The 19,083-nt window shown below is 44.0% G+C and overlaps 1 protein-coding gene across 3 annotated transcripts in view; it reads right to left on the bottom strand.

Moving 5' to 3' along the window:
* LOC106581036 (carboxypeptidase D) overlaps positions 1–16,046 on the bottom strand; it is a 34,436-nt gene extending 18,390 nt beyond the window's left edge. For all 3 annotated transcript variants that reach the window (XM_014162708.3, XM_014162709.3, XM_014162710.3), the window contains exons 1-6: positions 15,275–16,046; positions 12,731–12,978; positions 1,955–2,097; positions 1,524–1,693; positions 843–1,169; positions 409–521 (exon numbers count right to left, since the gene is read on the bottom strand). In XM_014162708.3, coding sequence (XP_014018183.2) covers positions 409–521; positions 843–1,169; positions 1,524–1,693; positions 1,955–2,097; positions 12,731–12,978; positions 15,275–15,987 — 1,714 coding nt within the window. In that variant the 5' untranslated portion in view covers positions 15,988–16,046. The remainder of the gene's footprint in view (positions 1–408; positions 522–842; positions 1,170–1,523; positions 1,694–1,954; positions 2,098–12,730; positions 12,979–15,274) is intronic.
* Between the last annotated feature and the right edge of the window lie 3,037 nt (positions 16,047–19,083).

The raw sequence follows: 19,083 nt of genomic DNA, 5'->3' as shown, positions 1-19,083 counted from the left end.
GTTGCGAACAAAGGATCCAATTCGGGAAATATGTATTCCTGGTCGTAGTGCTGGTAAGTTACCGCCGCTCTGATATCCAAAAGTTATTTCCGGCTGTATGTAATTACACAAAAAAAACGTTCTGGACTAATAGTATAAGAAATAACACACAAAAAAAACAAAATACTGCAAAGTTGCAGAGCTGCCATGTCTGTCATCGCCATCATGCTATGAAGCTATCAGATAATTGGGCCGAAGCAATAATATCAGGATCTTCTTAAGGAAGAAAACAGCAGAACTGCTATGAATTTCAGTGTATGAACACAATCTGTAAGAAGTTAGATCATCATAAACCAAACAGCCATTGATTGAAGGCCTCACTTTAGAGCTAATAGTCTCTTCTGGAGCTACACCAAATCACATCCATACCTGGCTCATGGACAGTGGGGTTGTCTGATATCACCATGACGTAGAGCTCACGGTCCTCTGCTGACTTCCCAATGGAGTAGAGATGAGCGATGGAACGAAACCCATTGCTGTACCTGTTGTGTTGAAAGAACAAGGCTTTTTCACATTTTATTCAAGCTCCAACATCCTAACATTACTTTTTTTATTTAACTAGGCAAGTCGTTAAGAACAAATTCTTATTTACAATGACGGCCTAGTGGGTTAACTGCCTTGTTCAGGGGCAGAACGACAGATTTTCACCTTGTCAGCTCGGGGATTTGATCTAGCAACCTTCCGGTTACCGGCCCAACGCTCTAACCACTAGGCTACCTGCCACTCCAGGTAGCCTGTACTGGCTAGCATAACATTTTAAATGCTTCACTGCAAAGGCTATAAAGCGAATATAACAACAGTACCTGCGTAGGAACAGCTCCATGTCATTGTAATGGTGATGGCGGAAGTCCTGTGGCTGGATGGGCTGGTGCTCAGGCTGGGCTGGGGGCCGAGCCTCCTGGGGAGTGGAGCTCTCGTTGGCCCCAGAGGTCCCCATCTCAGAAGTTGTGCTGAAGGTCTCGATGCTGGTGGAGTCAGGGTCAGAGGTTGTGGTAGCAACGGTAGTAGTGGGGGTAAAGGGTATGGTTATGCCACCTGTGGGTTCATTTCCCAGGGGTGCCAGGGTGAAATTGAGCTCGGTGGCCTTGCCCTCCACCACTTGAACCCCAACTACTGTCATGGACATGTACCTATGAAGACAGAGACATTGAATATGTTTATTCTGTTGCAGTTAAAATAAACATTTAGTAATGCAAAAAAACTAAGTAAAACCCCTGTGCACAGCAGTGTATCTACATCCAAGTGATTTTAAATGTATTTCACCAGGAAGTGTCAGGTAACATGGGAAAGTACCAGTAACAAGCTCTAAGATGTACATTTACTTCCTGTAAGAAAACACCATACACAAAATCAGTTCTAAGGAAAACAGACAGGAACTAAAATCAGGAGTAGAGGATGCTTCTTTCGTTAAAGACTACAGTAACTTGTGCCTGGAAAGTTACTGTAGCAACTATAGAGGAGCTCATTCCTCCAGCAGTACTTACCCCGTAGCTATAGCTGAGACATTGTATGTCCCAGGGAGCAGCAGACGGTAGTAGTCACCAAACTGGGCCGTTGTCAGGTTATGGTTGATGCCTGCCACCATGATCCTGACATCAGGCAGAGCTGTCCCATTGGTAGCTTCCTTCACATAGCCTCTTACTCCAATGTGAACCTGAGAGAAAACAGGAGAGACCTCAAACACTTTCTATTGCCTCAGTAGCTGGGAACAAAAGAAGCTGAAATAACTAAGTGCTGCCCAGAACTAAGTAACTACTGCAAACAGATGTCAAGACAGAAAAATCTCTTCAATTAAAACAAAGAGTACAGTTGTAAGAACCAGAGTGTAATATTACAGATATTCATATGTGCAATAAAATGATGTGTATGATAGTTTGAAAGTTGGAGTGTGACACGGTGTCTTGTGAAAGCCTACCTGCTCCAGGTAGGCGATGAGTGACTCCCTGTTGTAGTCCCACTCTTTCTTTAACTCGGAGGCTGGGGGAAATTTACAGCAGCTCAGTTCCATGGTGATCTCCAGGCAGTTTCCATTCAGGTAGTTATAGTCCTGCATGCCTCCTGAACAGGGATTACAAATTATTTATTTCAATAATTTTTCCTGCAGACAATGTCTCTCTGCTTCAAAACCACTCATGAAGACATCAATATCACTTTTGGAAGCACAAACTAAAGAAAGTGGGCTAGCATACAAAATAAACTGTCAAAAGAAAGTCTGTTTAGGGCATGAAAGCAACAGCATGAACACAGGCCTAACGCTTTGAATCAGGTATGTCCTTAAATCTACATCAATCCACCCTGCATCCCATTGCTGGCTGGCTTTCTTCTGAAGCTAAGTAGGGTTGGTCCTGGTCAGGAGACCAGATGCTGCTGGAAGTGGTGTTGGAGGGCCAGTAGGAGGCACCCTTTCCTCTGGTCTAAAAAAAATATCCCGATGCCCAAGGGCAGTGATTGGGGACATTGCCCTGTGTAGGGTACAGTCTTTCGGATGGGATGTTAAACAGGTGTCCTGACTCTCTGTGGTCACTAAAGATCTCATGACACTTATTATAAGAGTAGGGGTGTTAACCCTGGTGTCCTGGCTAAATTCCCAATCTGGCCCTCATACCATCATGGTCACCTAATCATCCCCTCTCCCCTGTAACTATTCCCCAGGTTGTTGCTGTAAATGAAAATGTGTTCTCAGTCAACTGACCTGGTAAAATAAGTGTTAAAAAATAAAAAGTAGGCTAAAAAGGTGTTGATAAATCCAAAGTGGCTGTGGCCAGCACCAGCCTTTCCTCCAGTCCAGGGCTGCCTGGTGGAGGAATATTTTTGCTGTGGCCTAGTGCCACCTGCCTCCCAGGCAGCGTTGCAGGCAGTAGGCCTCTGGAGGGTTGCCATGACTGGGCGCTGTAACCAAATAAGGGTTTACATTTGGAAAATGTGGTGTCGGAAATTTGACCGGCAGCTTTTAAAATTTACTGGACATTTGAGAAACGTACTAGACCATGCAAGACGTGGATGCAATAATGTCTGATCCATCTTATTGAAATATGATACACACTTTTAAGATGTTAGAATAACTGTTCACATTGACTTTTCCTCAGCCAACAAGATGAGTAAGGAACAGCAAAATCACTAGCCTATGTCAATCTACCATAGTCCCCATAGTAGAAAAGTTGACCTAGGCCTATTCTATTGTTCAGCTTGTCGAAAAAGAAATAGCCTATTCCAAACAGACTCTGGGACAATTGATCGCAAATTCATACAACCAGTAAGCATAGGCTACATAAAAGCAAGTTAAAAAGCATCGAGTCTGATGCAACAGATAATAACATTTAGCTTAACATTTTGATGAACTATTTCTTCACATTATAAGCACAGCAATGTGCACAAGGCAGTAGTGAAAATGTTCGAACCATAATGCAATTAGCTGGAAAACTGTCGTCAAAAGTGCACCGCACATGCGAGCGCTTTCATGTGACAGAGATGAAAATATCCATTTGAGATTTAGAAAGTGGGGAGATCTGATATGCAACAACTAGCATGTGTTGCTAATATGACTACGATTACGCCTTTGGCAACTGGACAATTAAAGAAAGTTGATGTAGAATAATGATTACAGCCTTGATTCTTCTTGGGTTTGACGTTACAAGCTTGGCACACCTGCATTTGGGGAGTTCTCCCATTCTTCTCTGCAGATTCTCTCAAGCTCTGTCAGGTACGACGGGGAGCATTGTTGCTTTCAGGTCTCTCCAGAGATGTTCGATTGGGTTCAAGTCCGGGCTCTGGCTGGGCCACTCAAAGAGAATCAGAGACTTGTCCCGAAGCCACTCCTGTGTTGTTTTGGCTGTGTGCTTAGGGTCATTGTTCTGTTGGAAGGTGAACCTTATAGTCTGAGGTCCTGAGCGCTCTGGAGCAGGTTTTCATCAAGGATCGCTCTGTACTTTGCTCCGTTCATCTTTCCCCTTGATCCTGACTAGTCTCCCAGTCCCTGCCGCTGAAAAACATCCCCACAGCATGACCAACATGCTTCACCGTAGGGATGGTGCCAGGTTTCCTCCAGACGTGACACTTGGCATTCAGGCCAAAGAGTTAATTCTTGGTTTCATCAGACCAAAGAATCTTGTTTCTCATGGTTTGAGAGTCTTCAGGTGCCTTTTGGCAAACAAGCGGGCTGTCATGTGCCTTTTACTGAAGAGTGGCTTCCGTCTGCCAACTAACATTAACGCCTGATTGGTGGAGATCTGCAGAGATGGTTGTCCTTCTGGATGGTTTTCCCATCTCCAGAGGAACTAGAGCTCTGTCAGAGTGACTATCGGGTTCTTGATCACCTCTCTGACCATGTCCCGTCTCCCCCGATTGCTCAGTTTGGCCAGGCGGCCAGCTCTAGGAAGAATCTTGGTTCCAAAAATGTCTAAAAGCCAACTATTATTGGCTAACGGAACCCGATAAAAGTAGGAAACTCAACCCTCTTCCTCACACACAAACAAAACAAGGCCAAGTCACTCTGCCGCCTCTACACAGACACAATCCAGCTTGCAAATTCATGCTTGTGCGCATAACCACGCGCACACCCACCCACAAGACAAACAGCACAAACAACAAGGCCAGCTCTTTCATCTGAAAAGAGCCGACCAGCCTCAGGTTAGAACTTTTGTTGTGTGCATATGATAGACAGCATGTGTGGGCAAGACAACACAGCAGATCCAGAATTTTCATAATCAAAATGACACACACACAGCAGAGACGGATAGTGGCTGCTAGTGATTTAGCCAACTACAGGATGTGTCTCTAGTACAGGAATCTTAAGAAGGTATTTGGCACAGACAGTGAGAGGGGGAGAAACGGAAGTGAGAGGAAGCGGGTATCCATCCATCATCAGTGAGTGACTAACTTACCAGGCACCAGTTAAAAAAAGTAATCTCCAGTAAGGCGGCTGTTTAATCCACATACATCAGGGTTTAATGTGTGCGTGTTAGGCCAGTTCTCACTGAGAGACGAAAGGTATCAGAAAGCACAGAGTAAGCCCTTACTAACACAGTACTGAGTAAGCCTAGGACAAGCCAGAATACAAGCCAGAGTGGTACATGCAGCTGTTGTACATCGTCTCAAATGGCTGCATCACTGTGACTGCCTGGCCTGCAGATTGATTCTGGGTTCTGGTTGACTGGTAAAGAGTTTAGATATAAAACCACAAGACATTTGGTGGGTTATTTTAAATCTATTTGATGCCAGGCTTTATGGCAGCAGCATAACATATTTCTACATGTTTCATAGAGTTTTCATAGTATTTTGCTTGAGTCATGGCAGTGGAAACATTACTAAACATGTTGGACTGCCTTGCATGACTGTTAAATGGCAGGGTGTGTGTAAACCCCAGTCTAGTTGTGCTAAGCTGACAGCTGTGGTGAAACAGATCAACAGGGCAGTCCCCTACGTGAGCCTGTTTTACAGAGTTCTTTAGGGATGTTAGTTCAGGATGGTTCTCAGGGGCTTAGTCCCATATGGTGACACCAGCAGGGTGCAACAGGCCTAGGCTGTCTCTGACAGTGCCTCTATGGACACTGGCTAATAACCTTAGCATGAAAAAAGACTATCGTTTGCATTGTAACAATGCTCCAAATAAGAGTAATCTCAGTGACTTTTTGTGTTTAATGATTTGCCCGGCAGCACCCGTGATGTGTATAATATGACAACATGTCACATTAGACAATATCAGAGAGCAAACATCCTCCAGACATAGGCCTGAGGTCCTGTCGTGAGCTCTATCAGCCCCACCCTCCACATCCTCCCTCCAGGCAGGATACACCAATGACTGTATATACACACAGTATGACTGGACAAAGCCATCAGTCACATGACACCATTTATTCCTATGTGCAGACTCAATAGCGAATTCAAGCCAAATGAAGTCGGTTAAGATGACGTCACATGTTGACATAACATGCGCCGTCTGAGCTACTCCAGGAAATGAAGTTGCAGGCTGACCCCTCTCATTGAGTAACTCGAGAGTTGTAGGACCGACCCGGGTACTGTAGGCTTCCATTAGTAACTAAATTCTCCTTATCATTTCTACTGTGTGCCATTTTAAAAGAATCGGTTCAAGTACATACATCTGCTGTATTAGAAGCTATTATTGATGCCATGATTGTCTTCTAAACACTTTTCTATTTACACAAACAACCATGAAGATTGCAATTTTTCCATTCACTATAATGGTGGTCCTGTTTTCTGCTAACAATACCTGCAGTACCGTGGTCAGCCTTGAACTTCTGTGGCTTCAATGAGAGGGGGCAGTCATTCTCCCCTGGGATAGGCTATACACAGTGAGTGACACACCCTCAGTGTTTTCTCTAACTACATGGAGTAGCCAGCCAAATAGAAAAAGTAGCCAGCCAGGGAGTTTTGGCTGGCTACTTTGCAGAACGAGCTCTATTTTGGTGGCCTCTGGTACATTCTAATGCCTTGAGTCCATCCGAAATACACCAAATTATTTAATACTTTAACGACTTCACCTCCCAGATTAGTCAAATGAGTTGGAGTAGAAATACATGACTTCACAAAAAAATGAAAATGTATGAATTCAGTGTGTTCTTAGTTGTTTTGGATATGGCCTAGGCCTAGCCCTATATGATCAGGACCATTTTTTAAGTAAGATCATCTTTAACATTAAACTTGTCTTCTCTTGAGAATAAAGTCATATTTACAGTTTGAGAAACAATATAGAAATGCAGGAAAATTATTTAAAAAATGCAAACATTCAGTGGTATGACCCCCAAACCCCCCACCAGATTGTATAAAAGTGGGGGTGCAAAGTCCATTAATAGACCTATAGGTATGACTGAAGAATGAAGCACGTGTTAAACATGGGCATTGCTATACAGAAAGCAACAATTGACCACTCCATTTGACACGTTGATTAAATCAGTAGGCTTATGTCAATATCTTTAATAATACTAGGTATTATTCGATTTTATAAACTTCAATCTGTTTTATCATATTTTGGACCAGAATGAGGGTCTCTCACCACGCCTCACTGCAGGAACAGTAGGTATTCAACCTCTTGATTTAATATTTTCATAATTTATCTGTAGATAAATCGCTAGTACCGGATCGGACCCCTTTTGCCGACCAGAACTGCCTGAATTCTTTGGGGCATGGAAACATTGCCCAATTGGTATCAAGGGACCTAGCGTGTCATGAAAAAAACATTCCCCACGCCATTACACCACCACCACCAGCCTGTACAGTTGACAACAGGCAGGATGAGGCCATGGGCTCATGCTGTTTATGCCAAATCCTGACTTTGCCATCAGCATGACGCAACAGGAACTGGGATTTGTCAGACCAGGCAATGTTTTTCCACTCCTCAAATGTCCAGTGTTGGTGATCAAATGTCCACTGGAGCCGCTTCCTCTTGTTTTTAGCTGATAGGAGTGGAACCAGACATGGTCACCTGCTGCAATAGCCCATCTGTGACAAGGACCGACAAGTTGTGCGTTCCGAGATGCCGTTATGCACACCACTGTTGTACGGAGCCGTTAATTGCTTGTTTGTGGCCCACCTGTTAGCTGGCACGATTCTTGCCATTTTCCTTCGCCCTCTCATCAACAAGCTGTTTTTTTGCCCACAGGACTGCCACTGACTGGATGTTTTTTTTGTTTGTCGCACCATCCTTGGTAAACCCTAGACACTGTTGTGCGTGAAAAGCCCAGGAGGCCGGGCGTTTCTGAGATACTGGAACAGGGCCGCCTGGCACCAGAGCATACCATGCTCAAAGTTGCTTAGGTCGCTCAATTTGCCCATTCCAACATTCATTCGAACAGTAACTGAATACCTGTCTGCCTGTTTTGGCAGAGCTCATTCAAATAATAGCCAATGTGTAGAATACCCAACTATGCAATCTTCCAGTAAATATGTTTTTGTAAAATATTCTGTGTACAATTTTTTTTAAGTCCTTATGCATAGAGTTGTATGGTTTGTTGAACTTTGAAACCAATGTTTTTTGTTTGGCATACATTTTAAGTGAAAAATCTGAGTCTCAACACAATTCCGTTACCGTGGAATTGCCCTACATTAACCTCACAGCCAAAGACAAGTAGATCACTGACTGACAGATAATCATAAGAGGACATACCTTCGACAAGACAAGTGGGAGTCTCATGGCAATAGACTTTTAAACAGAGAAATTCCCCAGAACTAGCCTTGTCATCACTACAATCACCATGTCTGTTGTTCTCTGTCTGTTTGCAGTGATGCCTGTTTGTAGCATTAGGCCTATCAACCCTGCAATACTGTTTGTATAGGCTTTCCACCCAAACCAGTGACCGATTGCCTTGCTCAACAAATATAACTGACCTATAGTAGGTAGGGATGTGCATCTTTCCCTTTCAAGATGATTCATATGTATCATGGCTCCGATACGAAACGTTTTAGTTTGAAATGATTCGATGCGACAAACAAATCAATGCGATTCGGTGCACTAACATTTAGTCAATAAACATTCATTTTCCATACTAAATTTAAATCTGCTGCTGATAGAACTCATGAGCTGGGCCTCTCTGAGCTGGAACTGTCTGCGCTGCTGTCTGGTCTGTCTAATGCAGGGGCGCAACTTTGGTTTTAGAAGTTGGGAGGACATAACTTTAGTTTTTTATCCAGTCAGATAAACACTCCAAACAGCCTACCTGACACTCGGAGGCCTCCGCATGGTCCTAAAGCACATCGTTGTCTCGTTTTGTATCACATTCCAATGATAAAACTGGGGGGGGAAAAAATGAAATTTCAGAATGTGGGGGGTGTCCCCCCCGTCCCCAGTGAAAGTTGCGCCCCTGGTCTGATGTATGTGTGATGGTGTATGTAGTCACCTGAGCCATAAGGGATCCTAGTGGGCATCTACCTCCCCACTATTAGATTAGGGGGAGGCAATGTATGTTGTTTTTTTTAACCCCACTTTTGATCACCCATTTCTCATTTTTCCAGATTAAAATTGTTTGAGCTAGTAATGTATCAATATTTATCTTTACAAAATTAGCCATGACATAACCAATGAATATATAGCATAACTTTGGATTTCATCCAGTCTCAAACTGAAATGGTTTTGACTGTTTGGAAGTTATGGAGTAAGCTCCTCCCTTTTTTGACCATGCAGTGCTGCTTCGCTCGCAAAAGTGATGATGGCTGTCATCATTTTGAAATGATCATCTTTACCCTGTATATCTAAAAATGACCATATATAGTGATCGTATAAAGCAAAACAACCAAAACTATAGCTGATGGCGAACCTGATCAAAATCAAATGTAATGTAAGCCATGTTCAGCAGGTAAGCTATAGCCATATGAGTTGTGTCTCTGGTGGCTTACTTATATTCCGGTAACAACAGCGCATTTGATAACTTATCAAATCAATAATAAAGCCATTTTACAGGCATTTGAATGATGAAGGTGCTACGCAGATGTGCAAGATCAGGAATAAGCCGCATACCTCTCTTTGGTCAACACATGAAGCAGGGCACAGTGCTCAGTTTGACTAGGCTACTGATATGGCCTGGGGTTGTTCGGAATGCAAAATGACTTGTAGATCAACGCAGTTGTCACAAAAGATTAGGTATTTTTAGAAGGTAGAAAGAAAGTAATATGAGCAACAAAAGAATTGTGAACCAATGATTCGTAACGTTTTTCTGACCGAGTATCAACATTTGGATCGGTTTGGGGTCTTAACTATTTGAATGGGTGACCGATGCGTACAGGTGAATCCTTACATCCCTAATAGTAGGTCCAGTGGTTCTCATTTCAGCCTCATGTTAAATAACACTAAACCGCACATAAGATTCCACAGGGTACCAAGAACAACAGAACTGACTGTTGTCATCCAAGTATGAACAGTCAGAAACAGAGCACTGGGTATTGCTGGTGAGTAAAAGGACTAGGCTAGTTAAAATGATTTAGGCTATAAATAGACTACAGGCCCAAGTAGTTTATAAACTTCATGAATTATCAGTTCATCAATTTGTCGGGGCATGGATTCTACAAGGTGTCAAAAGCGTTCCACAGGGATGCTGGCCCATGTTTCCCACTGCTGTGTGAAGTTGGCTAGATGTCCTTTGGGTGGTGGACCATTATTGGTACAGACAGGAAATTGTTGAGCGTGAAAAACACAGCAGCGTTGCAGTTCTTGACACAAACCAGTGCGCCTGGCACCTACTACCAAAGGCACTTAAATATTTTGTCTTGCCCATTCTCCCTCTGAATGGCACACATACCCAATCCATGTCTCAATTGTCTCAAGGCTTAAAATTCTTAAGTGACATCAATAAGGGATCATAGCTTTTACCTGGTTAGTCTAAGTCATGGAAAGAGCAGGTGTTGTTACTGTTTTGTATACTCAGTGTACATCCAGTTGATTCAAGGCTTTTTCTCTAGGAGTAGCCTATATCCCTGTGTAAACTACGGGTATGTCAAATACAGTAGACAATAGCACGAGTCAAACTCATTCCACAGAAGGCCAAGTGTCTGCAGGTTTTACTCCTCCCTTGTACTTGATTGATGAATTAACGTCACTGATTAGAATAGGAACTCCCCTCGCCAGCAGACACTAGGCCAGCGTTTCCCAAACCTGGGCCTTGGGACCCAAAGGGGTGCACATTTTGGTTTTTACCCTAGTACTACACAGCTTACTCAAATAATCAACTAATTATCAAGCTTTGATCATCTGAATCAGCTGAATAGTGTTAGGGCAAAAACCAAAACATGCACCCTTTGGGGTCCCAAGGCCGAGTTTGGGAAACGCTGCACTAGGCCCTCCATGGAATGAATTTGCCACCTCTGGCATAGAGGAAAAAGATAAACTAGGTCTACAAAAAAAGCTTGTCAAAAGGTTATCAGTCACTATTGCAATTATCCAAGTCACCCCAAACTTTCCCTTCCTCCCTATTTTCTCTACCTCTCTCTCCCTCCCTATCATTCGCTCTCTCAACAGTCAGCTCTTGGATAATGACAATTATCTAGATTCTAAACTCACATTTGTAATGTTCTAATAAGATCCTACGATATCATTGGGTACATTTCACTCCTGTCATTTCCTCATTGAGCATTGTGTAAGTCTATTCTCAAATTCCATCAGAGAATTGAGTCATATTTCATGACTTGTTAAGACACCTAAACTTTACACCTCCTAGTTTCACCTTTAAATGACACCTCTGCTGTTCCTTTGGTAGTGCTTATAGAAGACAGATTTCCTCTGATGCACAGACCTCCTGCAGTCTCCATTAACCACAGAGGCAGTCAATTTAGATTCAGGTGAGTAATGAAGAAACCAGAATTAGTCTTCTGCCAAGTCATAATTTACAACTGAAGCAGAGGCAGTCTGTTAGAGTAGATTCAGGGATTATTGAGGAATAGCTGAGAATATACAACCCCTACACACAACCCCTACACACAAATACACACAGGGTGATGACACCACACGTCTATACAGGAAAAGCCTTGACGGTCACCTGAAACCTTCAGACTCAGATTAGAGTATCATCTCATCGCCCTTCGTCTGGCTCTCTTTCCAAACCCCTGACCTGACCTGCCAGCAGCCACACAGCACAACAGAGACTGGGGGTCCGGTTACTGCCTGGTGAACACAGACACTGGTATTCCTGAACATGAAGGAGGGTAGTGGGGGGACAGCAAGCTGCATGGACACACACACACACACACCTTGTAAAAGACGGATAGGATAACCTGAGACCAGTCAGGCTTTCTGTGAAGAGAGAACAGAGAGCAGGTCTGTCCTGCAGGGGTGAATAATACAATACTAGCTAGCTGGGTCTGTTGTCCCCTGCCACAGCTGCTCTGCTAGATAGTGAAGTCAGCGCAATGGAACACCTGTATGTTCAAAGTCGTACTCTGATTCAATAGCCTAATTAGTGGGGTTTTAAATCAAGACTAGACAGACAATCACAGCTGTGGCGCTGCTGGTTTGGTTCTCAAATAGATCCAAAATGAGTCTAGGGAAATATATTCAAAGAAAATTGGGCCATGGAAAATGTACAGTAGCAAAGACAGAGGAAACCACCACACTAATTAATTAACCCCTTTTCATGGCAACCCGTAGCCTAGACATCACACATTGGGCTTTGTCCCAATGACAAAAAGTAAGCCTGTACCATGGCAGTGAAAGCCCACACTTTACATGTTATCATATATCCTTTATTCCCTTACTATAGGCCTACATGTCATTCAATATTCATTTCAAAGTGCCTCCATGAACTCATACACCACTGAGCTGAGTAAAACCTGATATCCAGCTGATTATGAACGCCTGAGAGGTAAATATACCACATGATGTCGTCAGTCTCTGAGAAGAGAACATTTTAAAATAGACCCCAATTGACTTAATCGTCATGGCAACGCAGGACTCCGCTTTCTGTTTCAACAATAATGTGTGATTGTTCTGAGAGAGGTGAGGTGGGATAATGAGGGAAACATTAAAAAAAAAAGCAGGTGAAGATATTTTGTCAAGAAATGGAAATGAAACAAATTATGAAGAAGAGAAAAAAATACATTAGAAATCACAAAAGGAAGATACTGGAGCTGGTCTAGGCTACTTTGCGTGTGAATTATACTCTTTTTCAACAAACTAAGAAGGAAAAAGAACATGACCTTTGCTCCCCAAAGAGCATAATCAGTGGTCTGATAGTTAAGGAGGAAAAAGTCTTACCGGGTACATCGTACCATTTTGCTCCGTTGACGATGCCATCCTCGAAAGTCTCGTCAGGGGTATCTGGGCACTTAGGCTCCCCGGTCCTCATGACGGGGTGGTTCTTGGCGTAGGTCAGTGCCAGGTGTTTAAACAGGTTGTCGTCCACAGAGCGGCTGTAGTGACCCTGCATTATGTGGGAGGCCGAGTCATCAAACGGGTAGCTGGCCACCACAGTGCCACCATGCAGGTTCCCTGACAGGACAAACCTGGAGGGACATAACAACAACACAATGTTATCAGGAGGCAGGGGATATATAGTAGGCCTAGTATCTACCGTCTGCCTGTCTGTAGCAGGGGGAAGGGAAAGGGGGGAAACCTTTAACTATCCGAGGCTGAGCTGAAGTACACACACGAGCATGCCCACATTCACATCATCGGGGCTATAGTGGAGCAGGTCGATAGCTTCAAGTTCCGTGGTGTCCACATCGCTAAGGTCCAAACACACCATGACAGTCGTGAAGAGGGCACGACAACGCTTATTCCCCCTCAGGAGGCTGAAAAGATTTGTCATGGGTCCTCAGATCCTCAAAAAGTTCTACAGCTGCACCATCAAGAGCATCCTGACTAGTTGCGTCACCACTTGGTATGGTAACTGCTCGGTATCCGACCGCAAGGCGCTACAGAGGGTAGTGTATACGGCCCAGTACGTCACTGGGGCCGAGCTCCCTACCATCTAGGACCTCTATACCAGCCGGTGTCAGAGGAAGGCCCTAAAAATTGTCAAAGACTCCAGCCCCCCCAGTCATAGACTGTTCTCTCTGCTACCGCACGGCAAGTGGTACCGGAGTGCTAAGAGTGCTGGGACGAAAAGGCTCCTTAACAGCTTCTACCCCCAAGCCATAAGACTGCTGAACAATTAATCAAATGACTACCCAGACTATTTGCATTGACCCCCTTATTATAATTTTTTGCACAGGCTCGATGTACACTCCTCACTGCACTCTAACCACACATTCACATATACCACACTGACACTCCAACACACACACACACACACACACAAGCATTCCTTCACACACGTTGCTGCTACACTCTGTTCATTATCTCTGCATAGTCACTTTTCCCCTACCTACATGTACATATTACCTCAACGACCCCATACCCCTGCACATTGACTCAGTACCAGTACCCCCTGTATAAAGCCTCACTATTGTGTTACTATTTTTTCTTTATTTAACTTATGGGGCGACAGGTAGCCTAGTGGTTAGAGAGTTGGACTAGTAACCGAAAGGTTGTAAGATTGAATCCCCAAGCTGACAAGGTAAAAAAAAAAAAATCTGCCATTCTGCCCCTGAACAAGGCAGTTAACCCACTGTTCCTAGGCCGTCATTGAAAATAAGAATTTGTTCTTAACTGACTTGCCTAGTTAAATAAAGTAAAATATATCATTTTTTATTAATAATGAATAATTTTCTTTATTTAACTTATTATTATTATTTATTAATAATAGTTGGGGGCTCGTAAGTAAGCATTTCACAGTAAAAAGTCTACACCTGCTGTAATTGGCGCATGTGACAAATAATTTGATTTGGTCTATTGTGTTCCAATAGATAACAGTGATTTCCTGTCCATGCAGGAGGTTCTACACACCAGATGGGACTATAACGGTAACAGCAACATATCCTGCAGTAGGGCCAAAAACATTACCAACACATAAGATAGCATAGTCCTGACTGTATAGCTAAAGCGCTGAGCTGCAATACGGGTTTATAACAAATAGGGTTGTCGCCGACAAAAAAAAAAATCTTGGTCGACCGAAAGTCGATGTGTATTTTTCCATATATAGACAAACCCTATGTGCTTTAATAAAATAAACTATATGCAATAACATGACATCATTAGATGTTTTTCGACAGCTGGAAGAGGAGGTATAGTTTGTTTTGACAGGTCTTTAGACAAAGGTGGCTGGACTAAAGTCGTACGGCAGGCTACCTATGTTGGCCTATTGGAGTCTGATGTTGATCGAGGGAATTCACAACTGTTAGCTGGCAACAGTGGGCCCCTAGGTAAATGGATTGATCCTTCAGGGGTCCTGACTTGCCTAGTTAAATAACAAATCAAATAAATAAAGAGGGAGGGAGGGGGTATTTAGGGTCCATGAGGAGGTGCTTCAGAACAATAGGAACAATGATAGATGCAGGCTGCCAGTAAAATCCTTGGTTTTAGCAGTTATAATTTTATTTGCAGTAAGGGATGTCTGTGTAGCCCAGGCTCCCGGAGTGCCGCAGCCACTTCATATTTTTTATTTAACTGACCTGGAGGATCAGGTGTGTGATGTGTTGAATTAAGGCAATTAGCTAAGTGATCAATTATCTCAGTTGGTTTAGCTGTCATAACAAAATTCTGTAGTACCTGGGCCACTCGAGGAAACGGGTTGCCTACCCCTGGTGTAGCCCATAACGTTGAGCCCCATCTCACCATTTGAATTTGGTTATAAACATTGTAAACTAAACAAACCATGGTGTATGTAGGTCTATGTAAATAGAAAAGAGAAATAAATACTTTTTCTCCAGGATCCATTTAATGACAGCTGTAACCTCGGGAATATCCTCTTGCTGGATGTTGATTTTGTCAAACTGGTCAGGAAAACTTCGGTTGAGGTCCATGTTCCTGGCGTTGGAACGACCCACTGCGCCGCCACTGCAGTCCCCCTCCCTGGACATCTCGAACCCGTCTGGGTTCATACTGGGCATAATGTAAATATCCGTCCTCGTCACCAACTCCGTGATACGCGGGTCCTCTCCATACCTCGTCAATAGGTATTCCACAAGGTAAACCAATACTTGCCTCGAGATAGTTTCGTCCCCGTGCATGTTCCCCACGTATTTACATTTGGGTTTTCCCGGTACGTCAGCGTTGGGGTCCTTTGTGATTCGCATAACCCACAACTCCCTGCCCTGCACGGACTGGCCTATACTAGACAGGTTGGCGATGTGAGGGTATTTCAAGGCCATGAACTTCAGTAGCCGGGTCATTTGCACATAATTGTAGTATTTTGTATAGTCTTCTACCTCTTTCGCTGCGGTGTTGCTTCTGACAAGCCTCGCCTCGCCGACGCTCAGAGCCGTGATGGGGACAACAACAAAAAGGAGGAAGACGAAAAGTGAGACACACAGTTTCGGCGCTGTATGTCGATGCTCCCGCAAATTTGTTGCCATGTTTCCGACTCTCTTACCTCTTGAACATCCACTCTTGTTACATAAAAAGGTGAACATTGCTAGCTAGCTAGCAGCCCCAGACTGGATGCATTCAACATCCCGTTAAGCTTTCAAAGGGGCGGGGCTTTGCTTTGACGTCACTCTCCTTGAGGAGGAGCCTCCTTTTAAGGCGGTTTGCAGAATATATCATCGTTTGAGTATAGTACTATAGTGTATTTTAGTTCTGTACATTGATATCTGTCAATATTAGTCGGTATTGTAATATTTTTTTAAGTGCAATGCGTTGTATAAATATTTATTCAACTTGGTAGGTTGTAAATTCCCATTGTTGTCTCAATATTTCCATAGTCTCAATTTCCCAACATATTCCTCATACAGTATTGGCTATTAGCTACCAAATTTCATTGGATAAACCTGACCGATACCATGAACTTACTAAATGTAATGAGAGTTTGACTGTGTGATAATAGGTTGCTTCTTGTGTAAATATTTTCTGTCTTGATTTTAATGATTTGTATTTAGGCACGATTTGTCCTATAATGGTCAATATTTCAGATGGAGAATGGTACTGAATTGAGACAGACTGGCGTTTTTAGTGTTGCCTAAGAGGCAGTGTTGGATAAACAGTTCATGATGTCTCAATAAAGCTGGGTTAAATTGAAACATTTTACTTTACACACAGTATTTCACTCATGATTGAAGCTTTGTATTTTCTTTTGCATTATTGCTCAAATAGTTTAGATTTCTGGGGTTTATATTTGTGTGCTATATGGTGTAATATAGTTTGCTTTTGGTATCAAGGTACACTTAGTATTTATGTTTCCTATATTTATTATATCCAAGGGTTGAAAGTGTTTGTTCCAGGAGCTAGGACTACTGAGAAAATATACTAGTAGAGAGAAAAAACTGTTAATACAAGTATAGACAATTGATCCCAGAGCAGGTTAATACCAGACTCTTGTATCACTGTTTGTTGTTGCTCATTTTCTCTTTATTGATCACTGTGGCTGTGAATTCCCCGTGACAACACTGAAGAACAGCATCAAAGCCTGGCTTGTACCACCACACCAAACAAGACCCTTCACTCCGCTTGCTGTGGGGCGTTTCCGTCACTTATTTTCTTTCTTATTCTCTTGTTTTTCTTCTTTCTGCAATGGAACAAAACAGAAGTGCTGTCAACATATTTGTCACTGTGAAGCACCAGAAGCATGGAATGATAGAGTGGAGGAGGGATAAGAGGAGGAGGGGTGAAAGAAGGAGGAGGCTGTGGAAGAGAGAGAAGGCTGTGGAAACTTTCACTGCTGGATGCAGTGTTTGTACTCTCCAACATGACAGTCGCACTCCATGATGTACTGGTAGCCGCATTACCTGGGGAACTGGTAGCACACCCAGCGAAAGGGGGAAAATATCCAGAAAAAAGCCCCGGCCCTTAGTCTAGGCCCTTGCAGATCAGAAAGAGTTGGCCTCTACAGTACATGTTAATCCTCTGTATAATATCCAGGGACACCATATAAAAGCACATTTATCAAATTTTTCACCATAGTGTCTCTTTAACACATTTGGCAAATAGAGGTCAATAAGGTCACAGGACACTCATTGACAGTGCTTTTGAAAGTATTCAGACCCCTTGACTTTTTCCACATTTTGTTACATTAGACTTATTCTAAAATTGATGAAATAAAAAAAGTCCTCAATCTACACACAATACCTCAAAATGACAAAGCAAAACGGGTATTTCAAATTTATAAAAAAATAAAAACCTTATTTACATAAGTATTCAGAACCTTTGCTATGAAACTGGAAATTGAGTTGATGTACAGTAATGGCTCGGATCCACAGAGCCAGGGCTGGATGATAACCCAGAACACACTGGAAGGGAGTCAGCCCCGTGGAGGAGTGACACAATCAATTCTGGGCGTATTCCACCCAGGGAAGGAATCGGGCCCAGTACTCTTGCTAGTTCTGGCAGTGACTCCTCAGGAACCTAACCAGCTCCTGGTTCATCCTCTCCACCTGCCCATTAGACTGAGGCTAGTAACCGGAAGTGAGGCTGACCGTGACCCCCAGTTTCTCCATGAAGGCTTTCCATACCCGTGACGTGAATTGGGGGCCACGGTCGGAGATGATGCCCTCCAGAAGGCCATAGTGCCAGAAGACCTGCTGGAACAGTGCCTCAGGATGACTTTGTGTAAGGTAACCGTGGTAATGAGGAAGGGAAGGCTTTCCTGGTACAAGGTTCCCACAGTGAGGGTGAGTGGTGCTGTAATGTGCGTGAAGGTGCCGGATCCCAATGGTCATTTATCCAAGGCTTGGACCGGGAAAGGAGAGGAGAGCGGGTACATGGTGATGTTCAGGGAGGAGACGAGGGCCTGGTCGATAAAATTCCCCGTAGCACCGGAGTCCATTGGAGCCATAGAGACAACAACTGAGAGATAGCCAACCAGTGAAATGGAAACCAGGGAGGGTTTAGCGGAAAACGATGAAGGAATACTCATGCCTACCCTGGGAGACGGATGATCACAGGGCCGTCCATCTGCCTCAGTGGACTTAGGGTTGGGAGCCGGTGCTCCTCCTGGCCGCAACAGGGACACAGGCCCAGCTGTCTCAGGCGACGTCACTCTGCCGCGGAGAGATGTGTATCTGCCTTTGGCCCCAGGAAGGGTGAGGGGCGATAGAAGCGCCGGCGCCCCCAAAGAAGGCTGTCCAGGCGGATGGCCATCGCGATGAGCACATCAGGGAAAGGTTGTTGTCCTGGCTCACCAACCTCCTCGTGCAGTTCTCTTCAGAATAGGGTGCTCATTCAATTCTCTGGAGGCTGCCACAGTCCAAAAGGTGAGGGCCTACTCCTCAGCAGTCTGAGCACCCTGCCGGAGTTGGAGTAGTCGCTCAACTCCCTCTCCGCCCTCTTGTGGATGGTCGAAGACCGCCCTGAACAGAGCCATGAACCTCTCATAGGAACCTAGCGCCTCCTCTCCTCTCTCCCAGACAGCCGTAGCCCACTTCAACCCCTGCCCGGTCATCAGGGAAATGACCGTGGCAATCTTGGACCTCTCGGTGGTGGAGCAAAATAGAGAGAGCACTGGAGTAGGAAGCCATGGCATTTCGATGAAGTACCGTCATACTTCTCTGAAAGGGACAGTAGGGCATCTCTGA

This window comes from Salmo salar, chromosome 20 (genome assembly GCF_965601325.2).
Source record: "Salmo salar chromosome 20, fSalSal1, whole genome shotgun sequence".
Taxonomy (NCBI): Eukaryota; Metazoa; Chordata; class Actinopteri; order Salmoniformes; family Salmonidae; genus Salmo; species Salmo salar.
The sequence above is the reverse complement of the archived record's forward strand: the minus strand, read 5'-3'. Positions and strand labels throughout refer to the sequence as shown.